This window comes from Ceratotherium simum, chromosome 26 (assembly GCF_057802395.1).
Source record: "Ceratotherium simum simum isolate JZ-2026a chromosome 26, ASM5780239v1, whole genome shotgun sequence".
Classification (NCBI taxonomy): Eukaryota; Metazoa; Chordata; class Mammalia; order Perissodactyla; family Rhinocerotidae; genus Ceratotherium; species Ceratotherium simum.
Genome location: NC_141925.1, coordinates 36,362,716 through 36,382,297, shown reverse-complemented (window position 1 = coordinate 36,382,297; position 19,582 = coordinate 36,362,716). Strand labels below are relative to the sequence as shown.

The 19,582-nt window shown below is 39.6% G+C and overlaps 1 protein-coding gene across 6 annotated transcripts in view; it reads left to right on the top strand.

The window, feature by feature from the left end:
* Nucleotides 1-19,582, top strand: part of RNF216 (ring finger protein 216) — a 169,005-nt gene that overhangs the window by 34,128 nt on the left and 115,295 nt on the right. For all 6 annotated transcript variants that reach the window (XR_015548602.1, XM_087417509.1, XM_004440870.3 and 3 more), the window contains exons 5-8: nt 312-388; nt 9,348-9,450; nt 10,566-10,730; nt 18,525-18,639. Coding sequence is in view for 5 of the 6 variants with exons in the window: in XM_087417509.1 (XP_087273635.1) it covers nt 312-388; nt 9,348-9,450; nt 10,566-10,730; nt 18,525-18,639 (460 nt within the window). In the remaining variant the exon portion in view is untranslated. The remainder of the gene's footprint in view (nt 1-311; nt 389-9,347; nt 9,451-10,565; nt 10,731-18,524; nt 18,640-19,582) is intronic.

Below are 19,582 nucleotides of genomic sequence, written 5' to 3'. Positions count from 1 at the left end.
TGGTGCTTTATTCATCTTTGTATTCCCTTTGCCTGGGCAGAGATGTTCAATATTAATTGAAAGAATTAAGAATAGTCTTGCAAAATGGGGGCAGAGGACCAGATGATCTCTAGGAACCTTTCTAGATTCCATACTCTACATAGACAGATAATTCTGGACACCTCATGTGGAGTTTAAGCTGGACACAAACCTACTTTACAGCCCTTTTCTAGTCTTTAGTCATTTTTTTGCTTTTTGCCATCTGGTTTTTATTGCAATTTGAAACCCTTCTAGTGGGTGAAATATAAATAATGTTTTTAATTCCTTTCTAGGAAGCAAGATTTCCAGATGTAGCAAATGGATATATTGAGGAAATAATTCATTCGAAGAATTATTATGATTTGAATGTGTAAGTATACCACTGTGTCTTTTTTCTTTCTTTTTTTTATTGTAGTAAAATATACATAACATAAAAATTTACCATTTTAACCATTTTTCTGTGTAAAATTCAGTGGCGTTAAATATATTCACAGTTTAGTGAAACCATTACCACCCTCCACCCACCATTCATCTCCATAACTTTTTCATCTTCCCAAACTGAAACTTTTTCCTCATTAAACACTAACTCCCTATTCCCCACTCCCTCTCCTTAGCCCCTGGAAACCACCATTCTGCTTTCTGTCTCTATGAATATTTCTGTCTCTATGAATATGACCACTCTAGGAACCTCATACGAGTGGAATCAGATGGTATTTGTCCTTTTGTGACTGGCTTATTTTACTTAGCATAGTATCTTTTTTTTTTTTTTTTTTTGGTGAGGAAGGTTGGCCCTGGGCTAACATCCATACCCATCTTCCTCTACTTTATACGTGGAATGCCTGCCACAGCATGGCTTGATAAGTGGTGCATAGGTCCCTGCCCGGGATCTGAGCCTGTGAACCCCAGGCCGCCGAAGCGAAGTGCACAAACTTCAGCACTATGCTGCCAGGCTGGCCCTGCATAATGTCTTTTTTAATGATCATGTTAAAAGAGTTTTTTGTGTGTTTGTATTTTGAAGAAGAGTGGCCCTGAGCTAACATCTGTTGCCAATCTTCCTCTTTTTCATTTTTTTTTTCTCCCCAAAGCCCCAGTATGTAGTTGTATATCCTAGTTGTAGGTCCTTCTAGTTCTTTTATGTGGGACACCGCCTCAGCATGTCTTGATGAGCGGTGAGTAGGTCCATGCCCAGGATCCGAACTGGCGAACCCTGGGCTGCAAAAGCGGAACGCACGAACTTAAACACTATGCTGCCAGGCCAGCCCTGAGTTTTAATTTTAGTCATATACTAATTGTTTTCTGGATGTTATAGAATCCTGCATGGTTATGGAATTAAGATGTTTAGTTAATTCTGAGCATTGAAACTACCTATGTTTTGGTCAGGATATTAAAAGATATTTTCTTCCCTATATTTGTAACAGAAAGTGTTCTGCAACCACTCTGCCTGTTTGGAGAAATGTATGGAAGTGTTTCTTTAGTTTTTATTATAAAAGTGATAAATATGTTTTTTAAAAAATAAGTATCCCAAAGAATACAAAATGAAAAATAAGTCTCTCTCCTCTTATACTCTGTCCCCTCCTTCTAGTCTGCAGAGGTGAAATAGTTATACATTTGTGAAGAACAGTCGAGTATTGAAATTAATCAAATTTTCAAGTAATTAATACAGATTGTTTTAATTAAACAAGAGGTAGTATCTAAACCTCTGTCCTCAAAGATTATATCCTATACTAGGCTGCTCAGCCAAGGGAGCTATTCCCTGCCACGGTGGAGAGGGAGGGGCCCCGTTTCCCAGCTCAGTAGCGCACAGGAGGTACTTTTTTCTAATTCGTACAAAGACACTGTTGGTGCCAGTGGGAGTCTTGTCTGTCCCCCTCTGTCCAGAGGCAGCCACTGTTAGCAGTTTTTAAACCGGGATCAAATCAAGGATTCATAATCTGTTTCTCTCTTTAGCTTCTTGATCTAGAACAGTCCCCCACTTAACTTTTTTTTTTTGTCATTGATTTCTTTTCCCTAGTATTTTTGAACATAAAAAGTTGAAAGACTGTACAATGAACACCGGTGTATCCACCACCTAGGTTATTATCTGGCATTGTATTGTAAGGAAGATTTTACCTTTTTACTTCCTCTTGCTCTTTTTTTTGCCCCTAATCTCTATGGACATAAAGGTTTTGTAGGAGTGGTGTTTTATAATCAGTTACAATTGTTTTTCTTTTTGACCCTGAATTATCCTAAATTTGACCAGTAGGAGCCTCTTAAGATGCACGTGTGTCTTTTTGGCATGACCCTATTAATCTTTAACATGTCCTTGCTTTCTAATGTACCAAGTTGCCCCAGGCTTACCTTCAACTTCTCTACCCCAAATCTGGAATTGGTCATTTCTTCAAGAAACCCAGGTTTCTTAGAAGAGGGTTAGTATTTATAAGCTAACATCTTGGGTCTGTACATGCTCATCATCACTACTAGCATGTCATCACTTCTAGGCCCTTTAAGGGACAGGCCAAGGAAATATGGGGTTTTTTTTTTTGAGGAAGATTAGCCCTGAGCAAACATCTGTTGCCAATCCTCTTTTTGCTGAGGAAGATTAGCCCTGAGCTAACATCTGTGCCCATCTTCCTCTGTTTTATGTGGGACGCCTGCCACAGCATGGCTTGATGAGCGGTGTGTAGATCTACACCTGGGATCTGAACCTGCGAAGCCTGGGCTGCTGAAGCGGAGCATGTGAACTTAACCACTATGCCACGCGGCCAGCCCCCGGAAATATGGTTTTTTAATGATGAATTTATTTCATAATTTCACATTAAGTTTTTTATCCTCAATCTTTCTAAATTTTACATTTGTGTGTTGTTTTTCTTCCACTAAAAACTTAATTTCTAATAACAGTAATATATTTATTTTCTTCTAAATATACTTAAAATAATTTGAAAATTACAGTACCAGTATTACTGCTACTACTAACTCTACTGAATGAAGTAAACAATGTTTTATAGTTATTTTTGCACTTAACGTGTATCTCACTAAGGCAGTAGAGTTAGAATATAGACTACGCTTGGCCATAGATTGATGATGTTGGTCAGTTCTGGAAATTTTATAGCCATTATCTTCTCAAATAATCCCTTTACCCCATTCTTTCTCTCCTCTTCTGTAACATTTCTCATCTCCCCCTGTCCTCCATGGCTCTTATCCTCATCTCTGTCTCTGAGATGCATTCTGGATGATTTCTTCAGAGCTGTCTTACAGCTCACTAATTTTTCTTTTCAGTAGGATGTAATCTACTATTAAACCGTCTGCTATGTTTTTAATTTCAGTTTCTATATTTTTCATTTCTAGTATTTTTGTTTTTTAATTCTCCTGGTCATTTTTCTAGTGTTCTATTTTTTTCCTTGTATCTTTAATCCTTTTAGTTCTTTAAACACAATAAACATAGCTTCTCTTTGTTCTGGAGTGTGATCATTCTGACATGTGAAGTTCTTGTGGATCTCATTCTGTTGTTTCTGCTGGCTCTCATGGTGTCCTGTTTTCTTGTGTATTTTGTAAATTTTGAGTGAGCACATTTCTTGAGGTCTTGGTAGAAATGGTTTCTTCAGGGAGGATTTGCTTTGACATTTGTCATGTGCCTAGGGGCAGTGTCAGTCTAATAGCACTTTAGATTGTTTTCTGAAAGTTTTTGGATCACCCAGATAGTAAGAATTTAGTCCTGGATGAGGAATAGGTAGTCATCACAAATTCTCAGGGAAGTTTTGTTTTCCTTTCCATCCACTCAACGTCAGTGGTGAGGCATGCTTTTCCTGGCGGTCTCTGAGCTTTGTCTCTTATTCCGTATCCCCCTGGGAAAACTAAGGGCTGCAGCTTATTAGGATAAACAAATGCCCTCAGGAAAATCTGGCTTCTATGTTTAGCTTACTTCTCTGGGGTTTCACTTTCACTTAGGTTTGGACCCCTGGAAACTCCTTTCTAACTTAAATTTGTTGATGCGCTTTAAAAGTTTTATTTTAATATTTCATTCAGCATTTTTCATTTATCAATGGGAGACTGACTGCCTGGGTACTTAATCTTCCATACTGCTGGGAAGGGAAGCCATTTGGTTATTTCACATGCCATTTATTCACTCTTCTCAAGCTTTTCCTCCATATTCTGGATTGTGTGTGACTTTTTAAATCTTTTTTGTTGTGGACTATAATACACATACAGAAAAGTGCACAAAATGAAGATATATGGCTTAATAATATCACAAATCAAACATTCATGTAACCACCACCCAGAAATCTTCAAAAAATAGAACATTGCCACCATCTCTGAACACTTCATGAAGATTTCATTTAGTCTCTATTCTTTTGTGACTGGCTTCTTTCACTCAGCATTATGTTTGTGAGGTTCATCATCCATGCTGGGTATAACTATAGTTCATGCATTTTCATTGCTGTGTGGTATTCCATTTGTATCAAAATACTATAATTTCATTTTTTTTTTAAAAGCTTCCTTTTTTTTTTTTTTTTTTAATGTTTATTTATTTATTTATTTTCCCCCAAAGCCCCAGTAGATAGTTGTATGTCATAGCTGCACATCCTTCTAGTTGCTGTATGTGGGACGTGGCCTCAGCATGGCGGGAGAAGCGGTGCGTCGGTGCGCGCCCGGGATCCGAACCCAGGCTGCCAGCAGCGGAGCGCGCGCACTTAACCACTAAGCCACGGGGCCAGCCCCTAATTTCATTTTCCCTCTACTTTTGATGGACAGTTGGGTTGTTCCCACTTTTTGGCTATCACACATAATGCAGCTATGAATATACTTCTGCATGCCTCCTGAGCTTCCAGTCTTCACTAGATTTGGCTGCCTTCACCATCCTCTTGGCTACTGATATCTTCAAGTAGAAATTTTTATTTTATTTTTTTATTTTTGGTCTTGTTTCTCGTCTTTGAGATGATTGATCTGCCATTACGAAAAGTGGAAGTGCTATTTTATTCTAAGCTTTTAAAATATTTTTTTTTGAGTATGTAAACAGCATGACAATAGCTATATTATTTTTAATTAATAAACTTTATTTTTAGAGCAGTTTTAAATTCATAGCAAAATTGAGCAGAAATAACTACCTTTTTACAATGAAAAATATCTACTAGACGTTCACTCAAATAAAAAACACAGATTTAATTTTTTTTTTTTTTTTTTTTTTTTTTTTCTGGTGAGGAAGCTCAGCCCTGAGCTAACATTCCATGCCTATCTTCCTGTTTTTTGCTGAGGAAGACTGGCCCTGGGCTAACATCCGTGCCCATCTTCCTCTACTTTATATGGGGTGCCACCACAGCATGGCTTGACAAGCGCTGTGCCACTGGATGGCCCCCAGATTTAATTTTTATGTACCGTTTTAGTTCTTCTTAGAAGGAAAACATAATTTTTTCAAAGGGTAAATACAATTTTGGGTATCTTCTTTATGAAATAATGTTAAGTAAAAAGTGTTTTCTGGTTTTTTCTTCATGGTGTTAATAATGATCACCTTTAATAACAGTTATTCTGTTGAATTTTCCTCTTTGTTAGATATTTTGTTCATAGTTTTCACTAATGTTCTGATGAGCATTATTCTACATATAGCACTTTCCTTTTTTTATTATATAGTACTGAAACCCTAAATGTTAAAATTCGGAGTCAGGGATTATAAACACATTCATGGTCCTGGAAACATATTCCAAATAGCTTTCCAGTGGAGTTATATCAGTTTATGTTGATGTTGGAGATGTGTGGAATTGCTTTAATAATTCCTCAACAGTATTGAGTAATGGTGGTGTTTTTGTTAACTAGACATACAGTAATCTAATATTTTAGGTAACATTTCTTTGATAATTGGCTTTGTGGCATTTTTCATATATTTGTTTACTAATTGTATTTCCCTTCTATGTGAGTTGTTTACTCCTTCTCTTTTCTCATTGAATTCCCTTTTTTTAAATGTTTTCCTGATTATGAAACATAATAGTTGTTTGTTCATTTTAGAAAATATAAATGATAGAGAAAAGTATAAACTTAGTACATTTAGTTACAGAATACTGATTTGAATAGAAAATACCAAGTCTAAATATTTTTGAATAATTTATAGTAAATATTAACCCTTGAGAAATTTAGTGTACTTTAATGTTTCCTTCTTATTCTACAAATGAACATATTATTTTTTAAACATCTGCAAGATTAGTTGTCTGTGAAATATCAGTAAAATGTGATCAAATTGACAGATTCTATGACAATTCTGTTTTCCTACCTCCTGAATCTCATATATGTCCTTTTTTCTAGGAGCTTACTGACTTTGTGCCTTTTGCATCACTCAGAAGCAAATATTCATTGTTTAAACTCATAAAAATTCTTGTGAAATCTAAAGGAAAGGGAATGTACAGTAATTGTATTGAATCTTTTCTACAGTCTGGTTTCCCTGACACCACTTTCCTTTTGTCCCCCGGCTCTTGGCACTAAGTTGTTAATTCCTACAACTAAGCTAAATGTTGTTAATGTAGAGCCCAAAGGAGGCACAAAGCAGAGTTGAGTGGGCTGAGCTTTGTATAGCTGACTCTCAGTCACTTTATGTGCAGTCTTTAAATTACCTTTAGATGTAAGCAGCTGGTCATTTTAGCCAGAGGGGCCTACTCACCAGGGAAGCTCCTGTGATGGTAATCTACTCTTCGGTTAGCTCAGACTTTTCACTCATGTCTGATGCAACTTAAGTAGGATCAAGGCAGCAACAACTTTCTAAGGAATAAAAGCTTGGAATACTACCCTGGCTTTCTTAGTGGAGTGCTTTCTGGAGACCCTTTAGCTTATCAGGTCAGATCAAGTATGAAATAATTTAAGTGTGTGGGCTGATTTGAGTTCATACAAGCTTCCCACTGCCTTTGCCCCAGGCTATGAATATTAATGTATTGGGTTGTAGCTTATTTCTGTAGAGGGGAACTTTGTCCTTAATTATGTGTGCCACTGAATGTCATTTAACCTCCAGGCAAGTTCTGTTGGTAAGAGTAGAGAAGAGATTAAAATAGAAATGAATTTTGACAGTTCAAAGTGAGAGCCTCTGATTTCTGCCATGTGGAGTTCCACATCTTGCAGCGTTTCAGTATGTGAAGTTCTTAATATTGTTGACAACATAAAATGAATTGGTGGGGCCAGCCTGGTGGCGTAGCAGTTAAGTTCGTGTGCTCCACTTCGGCAGCCCGGGGTTTGCAGGTTCAGATGCTGAGTGCAGACCTACTCACCGCTCATCAAGCCATGCTGAGGTGGTGTCTCACGTAAAAAAACTAGAAAGACCTACAACTAGGATATACAGCTATGTCCTGGGGCTTTGGGGAGAAAAAAGAAAAAGAAGATAGGCAATAGATATTAGCTCAGGGCCAATCTTCCTCAAAAAAAAAAAAAAAAGAATTGGTAAGAGAAGAACCCTTAAAATGTGGATTTTTTTTCCAGAAGTTATCCCTACTATTCTACCTCTGTATCATATACTGTAGTTTTGTATCATGTACTTTAGCAAATATATAAAAATAGAAAATTTTAAAGGATGAGATATTTAAAAATAGAAATAGAAGATTTAATACTTTCTTCCAACACTCTAGCAGATCGTCTTCCATGCACCCCACTTGGATACCAGTGGCTTCACACGTAGTGGCCATTCTATCAAGGAAAATTCTTTACTATTTGACCTTTTCATCTTTCTCTAAATTACTGGTATCTGGCAGTTTGTTGGCCTGTGGTAGCCAACCTTAACACAGTATTACAAATTGGCAAGTTTTCTAATGGTTTACTTTACATCTGGTTTGTGATAAGTCTAGGTGTGCTTGTGAAAGGAGTTATTGAAACTCCAGGCCTTTCCCCACAGATACTGGATTCTTAATGGTGGTTATTTTCAGGTCAGCCTTCAAAGACCTGTTTAATCTATAGTGCTTATCAATTTGTACTGGAACAAAGAATCACCATCAGTGACAATGGTTTTATAGGGAAATTTGCTCAGAATTCTTGACTAGGGGTGTCTCTCCTTGCTGCAACTATAACATGGGAAGATGGTTTTGTTCCCCTCTCTGGGCCTCTGTGTTGTGTTCCACTAGGCTGGGCATGGTGATGAGGAAGAGGCGAGCTTAGAGAAAAGAAGCATATGGGTCTCCTGGAAGTGATGGTGAAGAAAAAGGTGTTGAGGTGTGCTGACCAGTCTTAGAGCAGAATGAGGAGGGGCTTTGCAGTCATGCCAGTGCTGAGGGTCCTCTGGGGGTTGCAGAAGAAGTACGCCTCTCCATTTTTTGGTCCCCAGACATTGGCCTCTGGGTGAGAAGAGGGGCTGGAGGTGAGCACTTTTCTCTGTCCTCTTCCTGCTGGACTTGTCTTTACTGTTAGAGGCTCCGGTATTGACACTGGACAGGAGAGACCTGGGAAGAATGGAGTCAAGTGAGACTCATAGATGGGGCATCTACGAAGGGGTGGAGTCATCCTGAGAATCTGCAGGAGCAAGGGAACGAAGAAGGATAGAGGAGAGGGGAAGCCCCACTTGCCCTGCGAGCTGAGAAGCTTTCTTGCTACTGAAGTAGCTCATGCTGCACACCACCCAGGCTGTCCTTGTCACTGTGGAACCATCCCAAGAGCACAGTTTTGCCTTATTTGGTTGTTAGAGGGTGAAGAACTTTGCTAATTAACATTTGTTAAATCTGAGTAGTGATAAGTCTGTGTGTGTTATATTATTCTCTGTATCCTTACCTTTGAAGTATTTCATAGTAGGGACAGAGAGACAAGGCTGTGGGTTTGGTATGCAGAGAGTCTGTTCTTAAGCAGACATGGTCTGTTCCTTCAGCCTTGCAGTTAGCTAAGTAAACTGAGCATCACTTAAATCGCTCACAAGGATTTATGTTATCGTAGAGTTACAGAAGTATTAGTGAATTAACCAAGTCTTTTATATTCCGTTTATTTATTAACTCTCTTAGCAAACCATTTTTAATTGTGAATGTGAATACACACTTTTTCCCACCTTGTTATAGTTTTCCTGGCAAACAATAGATGCTTTTCATCTAGATTCTCCAGTTCTGTACAGTTCAACTAGTAAAAATTTCGGTGACTTCATTACGTTGACACCCAATTAATAGAAAAACTACAGAGGAGTTTGTGTTCATCAGTATGTTTATTGCTTTTTAAACCAGCAAGCAAAAATAGAAATTCAGTGTAATTGTCTTTCATTTGTTCTATTTTTCTGATCTGCAAACATTTTAATTTTTTGATAGACCAATTGTAATGTGTGACCAGGGACTTTATTTTTCAAACATTGCGTTTGAGTCAATGGGCAAGTGTGGTATTTGGAAGCAGTATGAAAGTAACATCATTTATTTTTGCAGACTTTGTAATTTTCTTCTGGAGAATCCAGATTATCCGAAGAGAGAAGATAGAGTCATTTTTAACCCCAGTAGCAGCCTGCTTGCCAGCCAAGATGAGACAAAGGCAAGTGTCATGCTCTTGTTTTGCAGTCTCTACCTGGAAATGCTCTGTTCTTTTCCTCATCTTTATGGGAATATAGTGCTTTGTAAGGACACATTTTTAAAGACTAGCTAGGAAAATATATTAATACTTCAGTGGGTTTCCCAGTCTGAGAAACTTGAATTGTGTGTTTAACTGCTTTCATTGTAACTCTGTCTTCCCTTCCCTACAAAGAAATAAACAAATCTTCCATATCTTTAATCCTACAAAAGTAAGCTCCTAAAATGAAACAAGAATTGGCCAGGATTCTTTGTATCATTTTCATTGTTTTTTTAACATTTTATTATGAAAATTTTCAAACAGAGAGTCCAAAGAATTTTACATTGATCACCCACCATCAATACTAATAACAGTAAACATTTTACTATGTCTACTTTGTCACATAGCCATCCCTTTGTCCATCAGTACATCTCTCTTATATTTTATTTCATTGTAATGCATTTCAAGGTAAATCGCAAAAACATCAATACCCTGCCCCCTAAATACTTTAGCATGCAGATCATTGCCTAAAGTTCAATATCTGTTTATAATTTTTCTTTTGTTGGGAGATTTATATACGGTGGATATACCTGTGAAATCAAATCCCATATCAAGATATAAAGTTTGATTTTTTTTAAATATTAATCATTGTCTTCATTTGTGATCCAGACTAGCATTTAGTGTGCTAAGCAGAAAGCATAGTTCAGAGCTGCTTCATTGGGGTCTATTGGTTGATCCTTCTGCTCCCCACAAATTTGTTTAACTCTCTCTCTTACCTATTCTGTAGCAGGAAAAAAAATTAGTTTTTTCTAAACATTTTGTGGAAAGAAGAAGGCTAAAAGATTGGGTTCAAATCCCTAGCTATACTTTTTTTTACTAGTTCTAACTAGTAAAACTAGTCTCCAGACTCCAGACAACTTGTTTAACCTCTCTGAGTCACCATTTTTTCATCTCCATTCAAGGCTGGTAACCTCTCTATAGTGTAATTATGAGTACAAGTGAGGTTATTCTCTTCTGTAATAAGCAGTTCTTCAAATGATTTCCCCCTCAAGGGGAGTTCACCATCTGGCCTCTAATGTTGTGCCTTTCTCTCATTTCAGTTGCCTAAAATAGACTTCTTTGACTATTCTAAATTGGCTCCTCTTGACCAGCGCTGCTTCATCCAGGCTGCTGACCTCCTGATGGCCGACTTCAAGATGCTCAGCAGTCAGGACATCAAGTGGGCCCTGCATGAGCTCAAAGGACACTATGCAATCACCCGAAAGGTGCTCTACTTGGTCTTCTTGGTGGGGTCACACCTCTTGACTACTTCTTCCTGTGATAACAGAATGAAGAGTTTAGCTTGTGAAAATTGGGATGGTTTCTGATGACAAAGAGTTAAGGAGTTTGTCAGGGTGAAGATAAATAGACAAAGGTATTTGCTGATCAGGAAGTACTGAGTGAAGGGAAACAATAGATTAGAAGCAGGAAAGTTCTGGTTTGACCATAAAGACGTGGAGAGTGATGAATTTTACTGCGGAATGCAGGATGTCTAGAGTATGAAAGATACATTCCAGTGCTGCTCCTTGCCTGATTGGCTTTCTGGGAGGAACATACACACACTGCCCCTAGGTGGCCCAGTTATCCGTTACATGAGGTAGGGTCTGTAAAGAGCCCAGGAGCCCAGTGCTGCCCAGTGAGTGGTGGTTTGCCTCAGAAGAGAGTGAGCAACTACTGAAAGTTCCCAATGTTTTTTTTTTGCAGGGCCCCTAAATCAGATTCTACTTAAGGGCCACCATTTCAAGGCTTAGAAGGGTGCTGGTCACTAGTGGGTAATACAGACGTGCCTCATTTAGTGAAGCCCACTGCACAGGCCCTGTTTCGCAGTAGTCAGCCAGGAAAGAAGAGTGAGCACCAACAGGTCCTTGGCTTGCTCCTCTTCCTCTTTCCTGCTGCCATTAAATCCGTTTCTCCGCTGAAGTTCTTGTGATTCCCGTGAAACACTGCTCTTTCTCCAAAAGACAAACAAATGTGGAGTTATTTTAATGGTTAAAACATCTCCTGGGTCTTACCTGAAGGAAGGTGAACTCCAGGTGAATGTGGCCTCATGCTGAGTCGAGGCCCCTTCCACCTTTAGATTGCCAAGAAGATCCAGGCAACTGTCAACAAACTCCTAATTGTAGGTTAATTTTAGGTAAAATTACTCTGAAGGAAACACAGAGTTAGTGCTTTCTATTTCTGAATCTCCCTCCCCATGCTAAATAGGGAATGCCTGTATTGTCATTGAAAAATGAATGAGCCTTCCCCCAAAAATAGTGACCAGAAGCAAGAAAAGGCTCTTTCGTCTTTACTGCCGCAGTGATGCCTTACACCTTTTCGGAGCTGCTAGGGAGCCCAGATGAAAAGTAAAAGGGCAGCAGCAGGAGACAGTTTCTGTGTTCTGGGGGTGGGTTGGTCCTCATTAGTAATGTCCCTGCCACCATCCTGGGACCAGTAAAAGGAACTTTGCTGGCAAATGCTTCTCCCCGCTGAAGGTCTGATTATGCCACAACCCACTGGTTATTTGAGTGGGAGGTTGTAGGGTTTGTGGCCCAGTTCTCCTCATTCCTACCTTTCTTATCCCTTTCCTCGTCTTTCTGGCCCTTCATATTTTTTATAGTGTCTGCTTGTTTTGAGTGGGTAGTTTGAAAATTTATAGGGTTTGAAATGGGGTGGATTGGACTGTTTGAAAGAAAGTGTGACGTTTAAGGGGAAATACTGTTTGGCAGAAGCTAAAGCCTGATGTGCTCAATTAGAACTTAGAACTTCTTCCTGCTGTACGCAAATGGTGCACGAGTTCTGCCCTGTAGAAAGTGATGCTCATGTGGACAGGGATGTAGAAAACACACCCAGAGATGCTACCTAGTTATAGCCATGGTACATCTTCCCTGTGCCGCTCCCCAAACCAGATGGTAGCTTAGGCGAAGCATGTGTACTGTGAAGACAGAGTGCCATTTCCCTGGGTTTCTTTTTCACTTTTTATTATACACATTAAACACAGAGAGAAGTAGAAACGGTGTTGTGATGAGCGCCAGCTCCCCTGTCACTCTGCTTCGGTAGTTATCAGCTCCTGCCCAGTCTTGTTTCATCTCTTCTCCTACCCACTTCCCCGCTCCCAGACTGTTGTAAAGCAAATTCCGAGGATCATTGCATTTTCTTTTCATCCATATTTCAGTGTTTACCTTTAAAAGATGAAGACTCTTTTTAGGAAAACATAATCAGAATACCATTATCACACCTTAAAAATGAGCATCATTAGATATCTGGTCAGTGTTCACATTTCTCTGAATGTGTCAGACATCTTTTTAACAGCTCTTTGGTCATATTGGATTCCAAGTAGAACCTGTTTAATCTCTTAAGTTCTCTTTCCTCCCTCCCTCTGTATTTTTTCTTGCTGCTTATTTGTTGAAAAGTGGATTGTTTATTCTACAGGTTTTGACAATCGAGATTTTGCTGACGGCACCATGTGGTGTCATTAACTGGTTCTTCTGTCCCCTGTATTTCCTGTGAAATGATGGTTAGATCTAGAATCTTTGTCAAACTCAGGTTTGATTTCTTTTCCCCCTTGAATTTTAGTTCCAGTTCTGCCACTTGTCTCTCTGTGACTTTGAGCCAGTGTCTTAAACTTGCAGAGCTTCAGTTGTCTTTTAGTGAATAGTGAATGTCTTACATGGCTGTTATGAGAATTAGATGAGAGAGCAGCATACAGCGAGCCCATAACACAGTGTTGCACATACCAGATTTTAGTCCCATCCCCTCACACTTCTTTCTACGTGCTACAGAACAATTTTCAAGCCTTTGTATTTAAAAATTACTTTGTAGCTGCCCCACCATACTATCTTCAGAGTCAGTCCTTAGCATAATATTACAAGAGCCTTCTGTGATTGGGCCTTCATAGTTTTGCAGCGCTGAAGTCATGCTGAAGGGGCCTGTGACCTGGAGGCCTGCTCTGATTTGTTCCCAGCCTGTGGATTGGAGACCCAGAGCATGGCAAGACTTTGCCCACATGTGTGTGCAGTGGTAGATATTTTAGCTTAACTCTTTTTAGGGGCATATCCGGTGGGTGGGCTTCTTGGAGACCCCAGTGCAGCTGCAGTAATGTCTTTTCTGGTTGTGAAGCTCTATACGGACAAAAGTGCTATCAATGTTTGGTGTTTTTTTTTTAATGATAAGAAATACATTTTATTTTATCTTTTTTTTTTTTTTTTTTTAAATTTTTTTGCTGGGAAAGATTTGCCTAAGCTAACATCCATTACCAGTCTTCCTCTCTCTTCTCCCCTGCTCCATGCCCCCTGAAGCCCCAGTACACAGTTGTGTATTCTAGTTGTGAGTCCTTATAGTTCTTCTATGTGAGCTGCCGCCACAGCATGGCTACTGACAGATGGTGTGGTTCTGTGCCCAGGAACTGAACCCGGGCTGCGGAAGTGGAGCACGCCGCACTTTAACCACTAGGCCATCAGGGCTGGCTCAGCACTTAGTGTTGTTTTTTTTTTTTTTTTTTAAAGATTTTATTTATTTATTTTTTCCCCCCAAAGCCCCAGTAGATAGTTGTGTGTCGTAGCTGCACATCCTTCTAGTTGCTGTATGTGGGACGCGGCCTCAGCATGGCCGGAGAAGCAGCGTGTCGGTGCGAGCCCGGGATCCGAACCCGGGTCGCCAGCAGTGGAGCGCGCTCACTTAACCACCAAGCCACGGGGCCGGCCCACACTTAGTGTTTTTAATGAATAACTTCTACCCTGAAGGGAACAGGTAATCCTTAAAACTTGCAGCAGGCACTACTTCTTAAAGTGAATGTTTATTTTTATCAAAGTAATTCATTTCTAGTTTAAAAAATGGAATAGTGCTAAAATGCTTATTTGTAATTTTTAAAAGACAGGCTAAAGCCCCCTTTTTCAGCCTCTTCCTCTACTCTCTAGAGGTAACTCTCAGCTCTTTTATCTATTTTTTTTCTGGTATTTACCTCCACATTTATGAACATATGCTTATGCTTGATCCATCAGTTTTCGAAGTTATTTTGGTTTTCTCTTACGGTAGATGAGGATTCTAGATCTTACACACAGACGCGCGCGCGCGCACACACACACACACCTCTTTTCAATATACACAGTTTCTGTTAAATCTGTTTTTAGAGTTTTCATTATTATGACTATGGAAATGCTCACTGCTAGGGTAAGTAATATGCTATTGTTTATGTTTCCTTTCTTGCTATTTTCTGTTTTTCTTGGAGTTAAAATTAGTTGCCTGTTTTTTCATTTGCTTTGGTTTGTTTGTTGGTTTGGTTTTGGTTTTTGATTCTGTGGCTAAGTCTTTTCACACCTGACAACCCTAAAACACAGTTGTCATTACAGTTTTGCTTATTGTCAAATCTGTCAATTAATCCTGAGTTCATTTTATTTCTCCGGAGCCTCCTTCCTTCTCCAGTGTGTTCTGATTGTTCTCTGCACCTGCTGCATAGCTGTCATCGTGGGAATTCCCTTTGCCTTTGGACAGAGATTGATCCTCTGTATTCTAGATCCTGACGACTTCCTCCGTCTTGGTTTACACACTCAAACTTGAGTGATATTTCCCCTCCCAATTTTTCTCAATAATTCTGCCACAGATGTGACTGCCTCTTACATTCAGACCATTTGTTGAATGCCTGCCACGGGCCACATGCTGGGAATATTGTGGTGAACAGTACAAGGTCCCTTCCCTTGTGGAGCTGAATACTAGTAGATGGGGCCATCTTTTTTAACCCATCCCTTAACTTCCGTTCTCTAACGTAGTAATTCTGAGGGTCTACGCTCTCCAGGCTTCCTAGATTTTTCCCCCTGCATACTTTAATGGTCACCTCTGTCTCCATATAGGTGACATGTCCCCATCTCTGAACCTCACCTCTCACCAGGCACAACAGAGGAGGCTCTGTCCACTCCTCAGCTTTTACATCATCAAATGCCCATTGTAGTGTTTGTAGGTCATTCCTTAAAGGAACTTTAGCTGTTGTCACAGATGTCCTAAAAATCTTACTAGATAATAGCCTTGATTCTCAGAACTAATACCTTGAGTGGGTATTTGATTTGTGAATGTGAGCAAGCTGGAGGGAGAAATGCCAGATAACAGCACAAGAAAGAATCATTCTTCAACATCTGTTGTTCCTATGTCCTCCTGGTAGGTTTTTTGAGTACTTACTTTGTGGTAGTTACCAGCTAGACTCTGAGCACACTGCCATTGGTAGAATACAAACTAGCTTCCTTCCAAAGAGCTTTCAGTCTGTTGAGGAGATTTAAAAAAAGATTAAAGTAGTGTGAGGAGTGTTATAAAAGAGAGTGGTTAAAGGTATATGAGAGCACTAGGAAAGAAACAAAGAAGGTGTCATTTGAACAGGGTCTCAAAGGAAAGACGTTTTCACTAGAGGCACTAGGATGATGTGCAAAAGCAAAGAGGCAAGAAAAACTAACCATCTGCCTTTAGGGTGTCTAGGGTGTCGCAGTATGAATTATAACTAGCAGGTGTTAAAAGGAAGGAATTCTGATTCAGTAATCTAATTTTTGGTCTACTTAACTAGACCTTTAGTCAATATTAAGTGATGATTGTTAATATAGCTATTAAAGTAAGATTTTGGAGGCTCCTTTTAATTTGTAGACAACATTTTAAGATACAGTTTCCTGACAAGTACCAGTTTGTGTTTAGGAGTATCGATTTTTTTTCTGGCTAACTAGAAGCATTGTTTAAATGGGACCAAGGTAATGACCCCAGTTCATGTCCAGTCAGGAGTCTCTACATTTTATGGCAGTGTGGTGTGGTTTACCAGGTATGAGCTCTGAGTTCACATTCCAGTTTTATTAGTTGCTGATAAATAACATCTACACTTGAGTTACCTCATTTATAAAATGCAAATTATAATAGCTCTCCTGCCTCCTTTCCTGGGTTTTCGCAAATAGCCGTGGTTCAAGGGTGGGATATTTACCTTTAGATAAAACTTGGTAGAAACTAGTAATCTTGCAGCTGAGTATGAACATGTGGCTTTAAGATTAGTGCCCAAGGGTTTGTGGGGAACACCTTGGGTAGTGGGAATTCCAGAAAGAAGAAACAGAAAGCAAGGAAGGAGGACGTTGATCAGGGAGATAGAAAGGTAGCAAGATGACTTTTGCCAGTTCTTGATGGGGTTTCACTCAATCTATCTGTGAAGACAAAGTGATATCAAAGAGAAGCACTTTAGTCAGAGACTGGCCTGAGTTCAAATCCTAGCTTTGATTAAGATTTGACTGGGGCAAGTTTCTTCTCTCTAAGCCTTGTTTCTCTCTACTATAAAATAAATAATATCTCCCTCAGAGGATTATTGTGAGAATTAAATGAGGTAAGGAGTAGAAAGGTCCATGTGTGGTGCTTAGTTCATAGGAGGTATATATAGCAAGTGGAATTCCCTTCTGATTCCCAAACCTAGGATCTTTGAAAAGGAAGGGGTAGGAGGTAGATTAAGATGAAAAGGTGATCCTGCCCTCTTCTGTAGCTAAAACAGTTATTTTCTTTTATCATTTTACCACACAGATAGACAGCTGTTTCTCTGAGATAAACAGATTGAGAATGTGATTTATTAGTAGCATTCCTGTAACACATACACATCCCTATAATCTTTTATTCACCTAATGAGTATTAAATGCAAACTGCAAGTTGCCAAGGATATACCCTGAGCTGTGGTAACATTCGCTGTCCTCTAGAGGCTCACAGTCTAGTGGAGGAGATAACATGAAACAGAATCAGACAAATTGTATAATTACAACTGTGATTAGTATTTTCAAAGAAAAATACCAGCTCCTTTGAAAGAATGTAATAGGAGGGTGTCCCTGAGCCTGTGACATTTAATCACAGACCTAAGTGTTATCAAAGTAGGAGTTTGGTGAGGGGGTCTGGAAGATAGTGGTGTCATTTCCTAGGATGAGGAATAGTACAGAAGAGCTAACTTGGAGGGAAAAGATCATGAATTTAGTCCAGGAAATGTTGAACTGCCAACATGCTGAGTAGGGTCTGTGAGACAGCCAAGTAAAAATAATTCATTGGGTGGTTGAAGGGGCAAAAAAGGTGGGAAATACAGACTGGAGATGAGAATTTGAGAGTCATCAGCATATGGAAGGTAACCTCACAGCCTAGATGAGATACCTAGAGAGACTGTCGGGTGAGAAGAGAGCCAAAGCTGCCTTGAGGTCTTCTAACATGTTAAGTAAGGAGGGTGACGGAGGAGGGGCAGGCAGATAGGAAGCAGGAAGTCAGAAGAGTGGAGCGGTCAGCATTGTTAGTACGGCTGAGAGGTCAAGTAAGACGAGGACTAAAACGTAGGTGTCAAGGTAGCCCCGTGTTAGGAAGTGGATTAGCAAGTGGGAAGCTGGGGTTCAGTGCCACATGGGAGGGAGTTGGAAAGCTCATGGGAGGTGAGGTGATGAAACAATGGACAGATGGCTCCTTTGGTAAGTTTGGCTACAAAGGGGAGGAAGAAGAAAGGGTGGCTGGTGGCTGAAAGGGGAAGGAGGCCAAGGGAGGAAGGGTTTTCTTTTTTTGAGATGACAAAGACTCAAGCACATTTAAATGCCAGTTGGAAAGATCTAAAAAAGGGAGAAGCTGAAGGTATGGAAGAAAAGGGATTATCACTGGCATAAGAATTTTGTTCTCCATTGTGCAGTATAAAGGGGGGTAATGGTGAAAGCCACGAGGAATCTGGGAAGTGGAAGAGGGCGTGTTGACCAGAGACATACCATGTAAGATAACGCCTGTGAAATGGAACTCACTAGCCATTTGTGGTGAGCTTTAACCTGTATGTATTCAAGGATAGCTAAAACAGTTTTCTCTTTTCTTATGTCACCCTTTAATTTGTCAGTAAGCATTTTGGTTCTGCTGTTGTAGCAGCTTATGAGTCACAGAAAACGAGAATAATGAAATGCTACCTGTTTATTTTGCCACTACCTATTTTTGGTAAGCCATGCAGGAAAGATAGCTATTGGGGATTGCCTGTGTTTCATGTATTTTTGTGTCCAGTTTACAGTGTCTCATTTTCCTTTCTCAATTTTTAGGCCTTTTCTGATGCCATTAAAAAATGGCAAGAGCTATCACCAGAAACCAGTGGAAAAAGAAAAAAGAGAAAAGAAATGAATCAGTATTCTTACATAGACTTCAAATTTGAGCAAGGTAATGGCAAACTGAGTGTTGCTGACAGTGTGTGAAGTTGCTGTGCAGAACCATCCCCTTTCTGCACAGCACATAAAGGACGTCGTGATACGGCTGCTTTAGATCATGCACTGCCAGACCAATCCAGGGGGTGACTCTGACGTGGACTGCTTTGACAGCACATCAGTATTTTCAGAAAGTGGCTACAGTTGTTATCTGCCTTCTTTCTGCTTAGGATACATCACGACAGGAAAATTGTGTGCAGTGTTAGAGAATTCGTGTGTGGAAAAGTGTTTGGGGACACCCCTAAGCTTGGGAAAAAACTGGTCCTCCTGAAGGTTTGATGAGAATTAGCTTTATCACTGGTAAAAACTGTCTAGACCGGTGATTATTGCTTACTACCCAGGGATCACTTTTACACCTGAGAGAGTGGCTTCTGCGCAGAAAGAAAGAAACAGCTCTTAAATAGCCACTTGTTTATTTAAAATTCTGTTATTTTTATTGATGAAATAACTGCCAAAAGCTCTTTCAGAGAGGTTACTTCAGGTCTAATCCCCCCCAAAAGGTAAACTTGTTGAATTTTACAACATATTTGATCTGAGTTGCTTATGTCTCAGAACAGAGTCTACTACAACTTTTCCTATAGATTATGTCATAAATAGGAATGTTTTCCTTTCCTTTTCTCATGTTTGTCTTTCTGATTTGAGCCGTGACTAAGTGGAAACTCCATGAGATAGCTAAAGAGTTGGAAAAATATTTGAATTTCTGAACTCTTCAGGATCCAAAAGAAAATCCCCTGTGCTCTGACTCTTCAGGCCCTCAGCTAGTCTGTGGAGCAGTGTTCTCCTGACATGACATTCTCACAGGTCTGTGGCAGAATAAGAGAGTGGGGACAGTGTGTAGGTAGTTTTTCATTCAGCTAAATTTATCCACAGTTTAGACTAGGCATCCCTAACACATAGTC